The 13,453-nt window shown below is 43.1% G+C and overlaps 1 protein-coding gene across 4 annotated transcripts in view; it reads right to left on the reverse strand.

Moving 5' to 3' along the window:
* Window positions 1-3,593: 3,593 nt before the first annotated feature.
* Window positions 3,594-13,453, reverse strand: part of AMPH (amphiphysin) — a 251,180-nt gene continuing 241,320 nt past the window's right edge. For all 4 annotated transcript variants that reach the window (XM_058725445.1, XM_058725444.1, XM_058725447.1 and 1 more), the window contains 2 exons: window positions 10,668-10,769; window positions 3,594-4,887 (listed from right to left, as the gene is read on the reverse strand). In XM_058725445.1, coding sequence (XP_058581428.1) covers window positions 4,780-4,887; window positions 10,668-10,769 — 210 coding nt within the window. In that variant the 3' untranslated portion in view covers window positions 3,594-4,779. The remainder of the gene's footprint in view (window positions 4,888-10,667; window positions 10,770-13,453) is intronic.

A 13,453-nucleotide genomic window follows, 5' to 3' on the forward strand; every position in this document is an offset into this window, starting at 1 on the left:
GGAGAGCGAGCAGCACATCTGACATCAGGGTAAGGAAGCTAGTCCAGGACCTGCCTGCAAACTGGGAAGAGGGGAAGCAGGGAGGTGAGGGGGGCAACAAGGATCAAGGTCTTCCTTGGCAGGGATGGGGACCACTCCTACACCGGGTAGCAGGGATGACGGTACAAGCTCGGGACTCAGGGGTTTGTCACCTGGAACATGAAGCCCAGGAGGGGGCGGTTCCAAAGAAAGGGGGAACCCTCAGGGCTGCGATAAGGGGGAATTTTGAAAGAAGTTCACTGATGCAAAGTCTCAGTAATGTGGTTCCCCGTGTGCAGTAACCAACACCTGGCAAGAGCTTGACAAATGTTTAATGAACGAACGCACATGCGGACTTGGCAGCAATAAGATGCTCCAAAGCAAACACTGTCTGGACAGCTGGGACACACACCCACCCATCGAGGATAATGTACCCCGCCCGACACCCCTCTCCAGCACCCATTGCAGCAGGAAGAAAAATTAGTGAAGGTGACAAAGGAACAATCAGGCAAGAAAACAAGAAAATTCCTTTCTTGGGCTTAGAGTTTAGAGAGGCGTGGTGGCATCATCAAAAGCCACAGAAATTGCTGGGTGGTCCCTGGCAGGTTTCTGCAGAGCAGAGCACAGGACACGGTTTAATGGTATTTATCCAGGGGGCGGGAGGGTAGAGGGGCATCCGCCAGGTGGCAATGTCTTACAGACAGGGAGCTCCGGCCCTGCACCGGCTTCCCAGGGCTTTCCAGTGTTATCAACATGTGTTCCCCAGAGCTAAGAGTAGCCCCACCCAGTGGGTGTTGGGCCAGGTAAACACACAACTCTGACCGGGCCTACAAGCATGAGACCCCCTGAGTGTCGGACCTGAGCTCCCAGGGCACAGGGAATCTGCTGGATTCTAGGAAACTAAGAGAAGGTTTAGATATCTTTTGAAAGAGCCTCAGGGTACCTGGCCTTCCTCTCAATGTGCACAGATTTAAGGGTGGTGTCTCAGCATTCAAGCTGAACAAGTCAGCCGAGGCTCCCGGAAGTGATCTTAAAAAAGGATAACCAAGGAGTTGCAAACTTCGTGGCCAGACTATTAGGCTTCCTCCAGCACACTTTTTTTCGGTTTCTGTGAGCAATGTATCCACCCTTGCTGTGTGCCCTGGGCAGTGCTGCCCTCCAGCAGCCAGGGCTCCTCCCAGGTGGCTCCACGTGCAGGATAATGGGAAAGCAGGTCTGACTGAGGCCCGGGTCAAGGATGAATAGAACACCGTGGCTGTTCGTTCTCTAGGTTTGCTGCGAGAGTATCGGTCACCATCTTCTCTACACAGCCACCCCATGTCCAATTGCATTTCTCTGAGTCCTAGGAAGACCATGGCTGTGCCACTGTGCAGGGGAATGAATGCATGATGCTCATGTCCAAGGTCTGGCACATAGTGTTGGTTAAGACAGTCAGCCGGGTTCCAGGTAAACACCAGAAGGCAGCTTGGGCTCTTCTGGAAGGAGCGGTGGGGTCCCCGCAAGGCAGAGCAGCCTGTGGGTAAGGCTTTGAGGTGTTCAGCCACGTGTCTCGTGTGGCCTCAAGCTCGAAGTTTCAGTTCTCTTTATACTCCTTGATCTCCCACAAGCTTTGCAGTCTCCCAGAGACTCTTTGCTGGGCCATTACCATGGACCATGGGGTCTTGCTAGGAGTTTTCCAACAGCCTGATCATAGGCTTTGGCATGTGATGAGAGACGGCTCGGCATTCGGGGCCAGCACATGCTTTCCCAGCGGCCCAGGCCATGACCGAGCTACTGGTGGTGTTCGGGGTCCCTCAGAAGCTGTCCCAGCCGTGGCAGGAGGGGCAGGCCACGGCAGAGGCAATGTGACAGCACGGCACACAGAGCTGTCCCTGTCCCAGGGCCCAGCTATGCTGATACACTATTAAAAATTCAAATCGGGAGAGGGCTCGCTTGGCAATTAGAAACATCACTCAGGTTTAAATGAGCGTCTGTTTGAGGTACTGGTGGGAATGCCAGTTCGGTGTCTGTTTAATAAAGACCACAGGCTTGCTCTATGTGATTCTCTGAAGGGCTCTGGAACTATTCAAAGGTCCAGGTGCCACCGGGTTTGAAAGAGAAATGTGAAAACACAAACAGTGGGCACAAACAGTGGGTAGGGCTTGCTGGGTCAAGGCCATTTGGAGTAAAACACTGCTGCAAATTCGCCAACATAGGGCCAGGGGGTGTTCTGAGGGTGCTTTGGTGGCCTCAGAACCGCAGTCAGACTGACAGAGGTGGGAAGAACCTCCATGCTAGGAACCACATGTCCCATAGAAAATCCATTCAGTGGAAAAGAAAATTCACTCCCTATCTGTAAGCGTTTCTGGAGAAGACCACTTTCTCCTGTTTCACCACCTGCCCGCCCCCCGTTTCACCACCCGCCCCCCCCCCATCCTGTTCACTTTTCAGTGCTTTGGAAAATGGAGGACCTTGAAGATTTCTGGAACAATCCAATCACTTGTATTTGCTGTTGGTATTTTCTTCAAAGGCTCTAAACCAGGATGAAAGGACTCATTAAGCACCTGTCATTTTGGAAGGACTTGTTAAATGCATCTAGGAATGTTACAGGTGTGGGAAGAAACACAGGTGTGTGTCTGAGAAGCTGTGTCCCCCCCCCCCCCAGGCTGTGCACCTGCGGAACCACTAAGAGTGGGGGTGGCGAGCCCAAGGGGGGTCTCAGAGGAACTGCGCCCGAAGAGGCAGCAATTATGTTTCAAGACCCCTAGGTGTATTTTATTATAAGAACTAAAGTTCCAGTCTCCGCTTAAAGTTCCGGGTCCTGCGTACTCCAGTGTCAGGAGTGGCTCTCTAGGATTCATCTTAAGTCGCTGCCATTTATGTGAGTTATCAGCTATGCCACCGGGCACGGACTGTTATTTTCTTGCACTAATGTAGCACTCGTGATGAACCAACCTCCCTGCAAATCAGCCGCTGGGAAAATCCTGGCTCCGTAACAGCGATTTCCCTAGTAAGAAACGTGAAGGGAATGCGCTAGGAGAACTGAAACCACACATCAGAAACACCAGATTCGGAAGTCTGATGATGCCTATTCCAGACCAGCCAACATTGTATACAGGATTACGCCAGCAGAAAAGACTGAATCAAATGAAGGATTTTTGTTTGAGAACTCCCTTCTATAAACAATGGCCCAGTGAAATGGCTTTTCTATTCCGCGTGATCTCTTTGTACGTCCCTATGAACATGAACATGTCAGAAAGAAAGGTGACCGAAAGATGAGGCTGGTGTGAAAGGAAACTGCTGATGATGAAGGTCGTCAGATTTTCGGTGACACACAGACGGTCACAGCCGGCGCCTCCGAGGGGCCTCTGTCCACAAAGCTGTTATTTGTGCTGTAGTGATTGCTGGGCAGCAGGGACACCGAATGACCAGCAATGACTGGGAGGGAGGGCTATGGGGAAGGGAGGCGGGCTATGGAGCACAACCCGGAGGAACAAGCGTATTTCCGCACAAATAACAACTCCAACAATACACTATTTCAAGCAGTGCATCCGACTGAAACAAACTTCCCCAAACAAAGAACTCTGCGGAGGAGGTAGGGTAATTGCTGGAGATTACCAATGGTTTATTTGGAATGACACAGCACTGAAAACATAGTCGTTACACATGATTTGTGGATACAGCATACATCACCTATCTTATTTCGGGACAATCTGGGAAGATGAGTCGCATAAATATAAAGAGTTGGAAATATATAGGAGCTTTTTTTTTTTTTAAATATATATATAGTGTTCTTTGGGGGTGGACTTTTATGCCCCATCAGGCAGCCAATCTTAGAAAGGCAGAAGTTAACACTACATAGCTGCTCATCCCAGCTAGCTTACCTCCAGCCACCACAGCCGGACACCTAGACAATGAGGCTCGGCTTTCTCCAAAGGGACAGCAGCTCTGACATGCTATTTGTCATGGCATCCTGAAAAAATGCACATTACAAAACACAGATACTGTCGACTGTTTTGGCAATGGGATGGCGGGTTTTGCCCGGAGGCAAAACTGCAACTGTAAATGCCAGACAGAGCCAGGGCAATGCATGTATCAATGACACTCAAGAGGCAAAGAGCTCAGATGGAACGAAAGAAAGCAAAAGGCAACTATGTATATGTAGCGTGGCGCTGGGCATACACATAGATCGGGGAGAGATGGGAACTAGCTGTGTGTACCTGTGTGTCCTTATACATATACAGAGAGAGAGGTGGTGGGAAAGAACACTGAAAACGTGTGCCAACAGTTTAAACACCGTAAACTTGGGAGAGAGCGAGCACGTGCTCACACCTGTGCAAGGGAACAAGATAATCTCGAACTACAGGATAACTCATCACGTCTTCTGCAGGACAGCCGCTCAATACCATACACTTGGCGCAGAGAAATTAAGGTTCTGGTCTGGAGAAAGCTACTGCAGCACTGGTGGGAGGGGATCAAGTACAAGAGTCTCCACAGCTTGGACAAAGCACAAATAAACCTGTTAATCGAGAACGTGGGAACCAGTGAGGACCTTATCTGTAATTTACTTTTTTCTCTCACATTTTTTGTGGGTTTTTTTTTGTTTTTTTTTTTTTCTTTTATCTTTTTTTTTCTTGCACACATGCTCCATTGATATATCTTTCCAAGCTTTGTCTGGCACCAGCCTGTAAATCATTAAGAGTGTAATAGCAAAAGTGAACGTTTTGGGTTTTCCCCGTGGGTTTAAAAACCCGATAGGCTCTTTCTACAATATTTGTGGCCCTAATCCAGGCGCCGGGTGAAGTTCTCTGGAAAGAGGCCTTTGTAGGTGGCGAGGTCTCTATATTGAAGCCAGTCTGATTCCTTCACTCCCACCAGCCAGCCTGCATCCTGCAAGACAAAGACAGGGCTTTCAAGGTCTAACAAACTACTGGAAAAATCTGCACTGCCAAAAATTAACAAAGTAACTTACGTGTCTATTTTATTTATTTATTTTGAGAGAGAGAGTGCAAATGGGGAAGGGCTGAGAGAGAGACAGAGAGAGAATCCCAAGCAGGCTACAGGCTGTCAGTGCACAGCCCGATGTGGGGCCTGAACTCACAAACTGTGAGATCATGACCTGAGCTACAATCAAGAGTTGGATGCTTTACAGACTGAGCCACCCAGGCACCCCCAAAATAATTTAGTGTTGTGATACTGCACCAGGATGTTACATTATACATAAACCAGTGTCTGAAAGCAGTGGGAAAGCCCGTCCCAAATAAGATATTAGGTTAAAAAACAAAAAAAAAAACAAAAAAACAAGGGGCATCTGAGTGGCTCAGTCGGTTAAGGGGTGGACTCTTGATTTCAGCTCAGGTCATTATCTCACAGTTCATGAGACCTAGCCCCACATCTGGCTCCACACTGACAGTGCTCAGAGCCTGCATCGGATTCTCTCTCTCTCCCTCTCTCTGACCGTCCCCCACTCACGCTCACTCTCTCTCAAGATATATGACCTTAAAAAATAATAATAATTATAAACATTTAAAATTATTTATTTTCTGGATCTAGTATAGCTAACTGAAAGTTAATACAAATATTATAATTTTGTATATAGTTAATTGACATTAATTGGATTACGACAGGAGTTCTTAAGGAAGAGGAAAGGATTAAGAATGATAGCCAGTGCAGAAAGAAAAGCACCATGTACAAACATGTCGTGCACAGGAACATTCTCTATCCTGTGGGTCACAGGGAAGAAATGACTTAAGGACCCAGGTCAGGATATAGTGCTGCCAAAGCCATGGAAGGCCTAGTATCTCATCCTGAACCTGCCTGGAAGGAAGAACTCTGTGCCCCAGCTCACATCATGTGACCCAAATAAACCACCACACATAACGCTTATCAAGTAACCGCTAGATAGGTGTTAACCTGCTATTGCCATTGTGTGTGTTGTTGCTGTGACAGTATCTCATTTTTCGAGTTTATATGAACCACAAAGCAGGTTGTTGTCATGACATGCTTGTTGGAAAAATTCCTGTGTTCTTTATAAAGTATTTCTCACAAACATCTGTCTTGTAGGAGTACCATCATGAACAGGAAGACAGTTAGCTGCAGGAAAGTAAAGGGAGCCACTGTGTGTGGCCATTCAGCTCGGGAGACGACAGGTGATTCTGAGGACGAAGGCTGCTGTCTGCCCTTGGCCTATGGCAGATCAGCAGATCCCGGTTGGAAAACACTGAGTGGAAGGAGCGGCATGAAACCTACAGACCGTATAGTGCAAAACTAGCGGGCAATGACTTGTCTTGATTATGTTAACCAATGCACGAAAGAGATCCCACTTAGGATGAAGGATGGGGAGATTCAATCAGAAGCCACTCTCAATATAGTTCAAGTACATCAGATAAAATGAGGTCTCAAAAATTAAATAAAGAGCCTGAATACATTCCCTCTTGGTGTAATCTGAGGCTATAAATTGATGCTGCTATATAGACAAGCAATATAAGCATTTAGACAGGCCAATTTTCGAAGGTGGGGAAAGAAAAAACCCGAGGAAAAGATGACTCAATAAAATACCTGATAATATCCTAGCGAGGAAGGGAAATGTCCTCTTGAAAATTATGATGTTATATATGTGAAGGGCAAAGTTATACTTAAAGTAAAAGATGATAACTAAATTTTTTCTAAACCTCCAGTAAGCATCTAAAAGGCCATATTTCCCCCCACAAGTGTCTATATTTGACTTTATTTACAATGAATGAAAAAATCTAATGGAGCCAAGTAGAGTCATGCATTTTAAAATTGTTTCAATAAAGAACAAAAGTTATGGACTGGTACAAACTCATCATCAAGATGTATGCCAACACGTATACTCTGAAACACAATTTATATAGTGAAGTGAAAAATATTAGCCAATATCAATCTTGAGCTGAAGCAAATCGGGAAAATTAAATTTTAACTGCTTAAAATGTGTGGTGGACGAGACTTACAGTTTTGGTAATGGCCAAATAGCTTGTGTCAGACAGGTGCTTCTGCACAGAACAATTATAACCACTAGAATAACTATATATTATACAAATCTACATATATGTATATGTATACATATTTGCAACTACTTATGTACAGAAATAATAAAATATGTAATATAAAAGTTTATATGATAGGATTATTACAAATCATGGGGTTGACATATATAACAACTATTTGAAGGCACTGGCACCGACCAAAAAAGCAGGCCAAAAATGGAGAATATTTAACCCTTGAAAGTAGGAAATTGCACTGGGTGAGATCTCTGCCGATACAGCACCCCACCCCCGTGCCCGAGGATTAGCCTCAGCCTGTGTGACGCAGGGCATTCAAAGAAAGAGTGGAGGGCTTCCAGAGGAACTATATTTCTATGGGGAATATCTTGAAGAGATCAACAGAGGCGGGTTCCCAAGCATGCAGAGAAATTCCCCTGAAATCCTGAGTGGCCACCACAGGTTGTGAATATACAAGGGGTCCCCCAAGGAGAAAGCAACACAGGGAGGCAGAAAAACCGAAGAGAAGTTTCAGCACTGCCCATGGAGGGGAGACAGAGTTTAGAGTTTAAATCCCACCGAGTTAGGAAGCCTGGTGAATCCTTCAGGTTTTCTACTCAAATTTCAGAAGGGCCATTCTCAGAAGTAAAAGATGTCTTAGGACTAGGAGTCCATCCTCAAAGAAAGGCAAAATTGAAACAGACCCACCCTAACAAAGCATAAGACAAACTTCCGTGAATTCAAGCTAATTATCCAGTTACCTCCATGTCTGCTAGAGGAAAAAGAAACAAGCTTCAGAGACAGAAAACAGAATCCAGACTCTACAATGTGTCCAGTATCAATAAAAAGAAAAAAAATTGCTGGAGGGGTGCCCGGGTGGCTCAGTTGGTTAAGTATCTGACTTTGGCTCACGTTATGATCTCGTGGTTCTCGAGTTTGAGCCTTGCGTCAGTCTCTGTGCTGACAGCCTGCTTCAGATTCTGTGTCTCCCTTTCTCTCTGCCCCTCCCTGTTCATAATCTCTCTCTCTCTGTCTCTCTCTCTCAAAAATAAATAAATGTTAAAAAGAAACTTTAAAAAATTACTATATATGAGAAAAAAAAGGAAAATATCCCGTGAAGATAAAAGGCAATCGATAGAAGTGTGTGCTGAGATGGCCTAGCTTTTGGAATTAGCAGTAAGAAGTTAACACAGCTATTATAAAATATGTGCACGTGCTTACACTGAAAGATAGCAATAATGAAAGAATAGATGGGAAATCTCAGGAAGGAAATGGCAACTAAATACAAAACCAACACCAACATTATAGAACTGTGTTAAGTACAGCATCTGAAATGAAAAAGTCACTGGATAAGCTAAACAACAAATTCAAAGTAGCAGAAGAAAAGGTCACTGTACTTGAAGACAAATCAATAGAAATTATCCAACCTGAGTACCAGAAAGAATTACATATTGAACAAAAAAGGACAGTCTTAGACATCAAGAAGTCCAACAGATGTATAATTAGGGACTCCCAAAAAGAGGAGAAAGAGAATGAGGCAGGAGAAGAATTTAAGAAATATTAGCTGAAAGTCTTCCAAATGTAATGGAAAACATCAGGCTATAAATCTAAGCAGCTCAGTGAATCCCAAGCATGAAAACTACAAAACAAATAAAAACAACAAAACAAACAAGCCCTAAGCACATTACATTGAACTGATGAAAACCAAAGATACAGAGAAATTCTTAAAAGCAGTTAGGGAAAAAGTCACAGTATATATATACCCAGAAACAATGCTAAGCAAATGGCAGCTGATTTCTAGTCATAAATAGCAATAAAACAGAGAACACGGAGCAGTATCTTTAAAAAGTTGAAAGAAAAAAGTCAACTCAAAATTCTTTCTCTTGGGAAAATATCTTTAAAAATGAAGACGAAAGAAAGACATTTTCAGATAAACAGAAACTGAGAGTATATATTTCCAACAGATTATCCTCATAGGAATTGGTGAAGAAAATTTTTCAGGCAGGGGCACCTGGCTAGCTCAGTCTGTGGAGCATGTGACTCTTGAACTTGGGGTTGTGAGTTCGAACCCCAGGTTGGATGTAGAGATTACTTAAACATAAAATCTTTTTTTTTAAAAAGAAAGAAAAAGAAAAAGTGCACTGAAAAAGAATATTAAAAAAAAGAAGAAAAAGAAAAGAAAACTTTCAGGCAGAAAAGAAGTGAGACTGGATGGAAACTCATCTATTAGAAGAACCAGAAAGAGCAGAGAAAATGGTGAATATGTTGGTAGATGTAAGATTAGCTTTTTACTCTTTATCTTTTTAAAAGATAACTTATGGTTAATGCAAAAAAAATTAGCTTAATTATAATGGCTTTTTTAACGATTTTGAGATATGTAGACACTTTTGCCTGATGGTAATTAATGCTTTGCCACTTTTTGCCTTGAAGATTGTATCTGAGGTTTTAACTATTTTATTGATCCTTTCAAACAACTAACTTTTGGATTTATTAGTTTTCTCCATTGTGTGTCTTTTTATTGCATTCATCTGTGAATTTATTTTTATTATTTCTGTCCTTCCCTGTGCTTTGTACTTAATTTGATCTTTTTTATCCTCTTGGGCTGAAAATTTAGAAATTGATGGTCACTAGGAAATATTTTTCTAATTTACACTGTGACTTATGTGGTCCAAGGATTATTCAGAAATATATATATATATTATTCAGAAATATATATATATATTATTCAGAAATATATATATATATTATTCAGAAAAAAAAAATATATATATATACACCCAGTGTATATATATATATATACACTTAATATTTAGAGCTTTTAAAGCTGTATTGTTACTATTCATATCTAATTTAATCTTATTATGGTCAAGACTTTGACCCAGCACCTGTTCTATCTTGGAAAGTGTATTATCAAGAGAAAGAACAAAATGTGGGGCTTGGGAAGCCTTGACCTCTAAAGCAGCAACTTTATTTTGGGGGGTAAAAGGCTCAGAAACCTCCTTGAGAAGATGATGGAAATTATAGCTCTTCTCTCCAGAAAAACATGTTCAATAGGCACATGTATACATTTTGCATGCTATTTAGGGGTTCACAAATCCTACGAATAAGAACAAAATGGAATTCTTGGCACCTTCACATCAGAACACTATGCTCAAAGGTGATTTTTTTTAAGAGTCTTTTAAAATTGAAGTATAAATACTAGGTAATGCAAACATCGTTTAAATGTACAGTTTAGTTTTGACAAATGCATACACACGTGTAATCCACACCCCTATTCAGACAGAAAACATTTCCATCCCTAGAAAGCTCCCCCATGTTCTCTCCTGGCCAATCTCCCCATCCCAAGAGGCAACTACTTTTGAGGGAGATTTTTAGTGCACGTGGATAGGGGCCACATTTCCTAAACACTGGTTTTTCAGAGACAACATCCCTAGAAAGCGGATGCAAAATAAGAAATGGTCATCTATTTGTATCAAAAAGAAACAATATAACACCATCCCCAAAAGAGGTGTCCTAAAAAGCTTCCGTTAGCCATGTCCTGTACTCATAAGCCCTAAGTGCCCTGTAGCACCTCAGGAAATAGAAATGTCTTCAGGAAGTCACTGCATCCAAGAGACCCTCAGAAAAAAACCAACATAGCCCGTAGGACCTTTCAATTTCACTCTTTACCTGGTCAGCTTCTGAATCTGAGGGGACCACCAATACCACGTCACCCCTTTGTAAGGTAAGTTCATCAGAATTTGCTGCCTCAAAATCGTGCAGTGTTTCCACCTGCAAAAGATTTTAGAAGAATTTACTAATTTTATTTTTTTAACATTTATTTATTTTTGAGAGAGAGAGAGAGAGAGAGACACAGAGCATGAGCGGGGCAGGGGCAGAGCAAGAGGGAGACACAGAATCCGAAGCAGGCTCCAGGCTCCGAGCTGTCAGCACAGAGCCCAATGAGGGGCTTGAACCCACAGACCGTGAGATCATGACCTGAGCCAAAGTCGGACGCTTAACCGACTGAGTCACCCAGGCGCCCTGAATTTACTAATTTTAAAAAGAAAGGAAGCGTAACATTGAAGTCTCTCAGCCAGATGAGCAGCAGGTACTTGTAGAAGTCTCTCCAACCCGGATAAAAAAGACGGTGATTCTAACATACCTCAAGGGAGAAGACCTCTAAACACAGAAAGAAGTCCTGTTTACTTAAAACATCCAATTCTTGAAGACTGATACTGAGGCAGTTTGGATGTACATTTAGGAACACAATACGTTCTGCAAGAGTTGAAACGTAGTGCTTTTGTTAATTTCAATTCATCCTATTTTTATTGGAGATTTACATTTTATTATCACTAATGCTTTATTATTGTTCATTTTTAAACTTGAACTAAAAATGCTTAGTTGGAAGTGCCTCTAACTTCACTTCTGTCATGTAATTAAGGATTGGAAAAATCATCACTTCCCATGTTATATGGGAAGTACTATTTAATTAAACGCAGGGATCAGTTCCTGTATAAACTTCCTTCCCTAGCTTACCTTTGAAACCATGCCAATCTGTTTCTTTTCTTTCATTTTTTTTTTTAACTGAAACATAGGGGCACCTGGGTGGCTCAGTTGGTTAAGTGTCTGGCTTCAGCTCAGATCATGACCTCATAGTTTGTGGGTTTGAGCCCCGCGTTGGGCTCTGTGCTGACAGCCCAGAGCCTGGAACCTGCTTCGGATTCTGTGTCTCCCTCTCTCTCTGCCCCTCCCCCGCTCACTCTCTGTCTCTCAAAAATAAAAAAAAAACATTAAACCAAAACTGAAATCTATTTGGGGTGCCTGACTGGCTCAGTCGGAAGACCACGTGACTCTTGAGCTTGGGGTCATGAGTTTGAGCCCCAAAGTGGGTGTAAAGATTACTTTAAGTAAATAAGTAAAATTTAAAAATTGAAATATAACCATAAATAAATAAATACATGTTGAAATATATTTGACAAGTAATATTATGCAAATTCAAGGTGTAAAACATGCTAATTTGACACATTTATATACCCTAATATGATGCCACTGTAGCACTTCTATCATGTTGTGTAATTACCATTTCTTTCTACTGGTTGGAATAATTAAGATCTAGTCTCTGAGCAAGTTTGATGATTATAATACAATATTGTTGTCTGTATTCACCATGCTGTGCATTAGATCTCTAGGGCTTAGCTTCTACTCATTGGAAGTTTATACCCTTAAACGACACCTGTCCTCTCTCCCTACCCCCTCTCTTTCCCCTTTTTTGGAAAGATTTATTCAAAATTTGATTATAAAAAATTTTTTAAAAAAACAAAGTAGAAAGAAGAGTATAATGACCCCACATACTCCTCACCAGCTTGAACAACTATTCAGTCATGGACGGGTGTATTTCTCCCATGTCCCTCCCCTTAGCCCTACCCCCCTGAGGTTAAGGGATTGGCTGTACTCTGCATACAGAATGATAAAATGTCAGAGCTGGAAATGAGGATCTTATTCTCAAAGTCACTTTGCTGCTGAGAATGAGAAGCACAGAGAGAGGAGAGATGTTCCTCGGGCCGCTGCAGTTAGTGAGGGGAGTGGGGGTGGCCCCAGGGAGGCTGGCCTTGCAGGGAATCCGCCTCCTTGACTTCCTGTGCTCTGCTTACCACACAGCGGACACCTGCCCTCACTAACCACACGTTTAATTGTTCCTCTGTGTGATTCATTCATAAATCCATTCCACCCGCCCCGCCCCCATCTGAGGTAGCAAGGGGACAGGTCTCTAATGAGCAGAGAGAGAAAAAAAAGATGACTAGGGGCACCTGGGTGGCTTAGTTGGTTAAGTGTCCAACTTTGGCTCAGGTCATGATCTCACGGCTCATGGGTTCGAGCCCCGCATCTGTGCTGTTAGGACAGAACCCACTTTGGATCCTCTGTCTCCCTCTCTCTCTGCCCCTCCCCTGCTTGCACGCACACTCTCTCTCAAGAACAAACATTTAAAAAAAGAAAAAAGAGGACTATTCCTCTCCACTCCCGCCCTCACAAACACACTTAAATTTAACATTTGTGAAAGAAAAAGAGCTGAGTTTTGAAATGTAAATTCATATTATGGAACTGAAAATTCCCACCCATATTCTATTAAGGAGGATTAACTGCCTTTGGCACTTAGCTTAAGCCAGTGTTTTCAGGTATTTACCGAAAACAGGTTTTGGGTAAGGCCCCTTCCCTTTATGAAAGCTCTAAGTAGCCATTTTTTTTTTCAAAAAATTTTAAATGCTTATTTACTTTCTAAGAGATGGAGAGACAGAGTGTTAGTGGGGAAGGGGCAGAGAGAGAGGGAGACACAGAACCGGAAGCAGGCTCCAGGCTCTGAGCTGTCAGCGCAGAGCCTGATATGGGGCTGGAACTCACGAACTGCGAGATCGTGACCTGAGCCGAAGTCGGACACTTAACCAACAGAGCCACCCAGGCGCCCCTCTAAGTAGCTA

The sequence above is a fragment of the Neofelis nebulosa genome, chromosome 4, assembly GCF_028018385.1.
Source record: "Neofelis nebulosa isolate mNeoNeb1 chromosome 4, mNeoNeb1.pri, whole genome shotgun sequence".
In the NCBI taxonomy this organism is placed as follows: domain Eukaryota; kingdom Metazoa; phylum Chordata; class Mammalia; order Carnivora; family Felidae; genus Neofelis; species Neofelis nebulosa.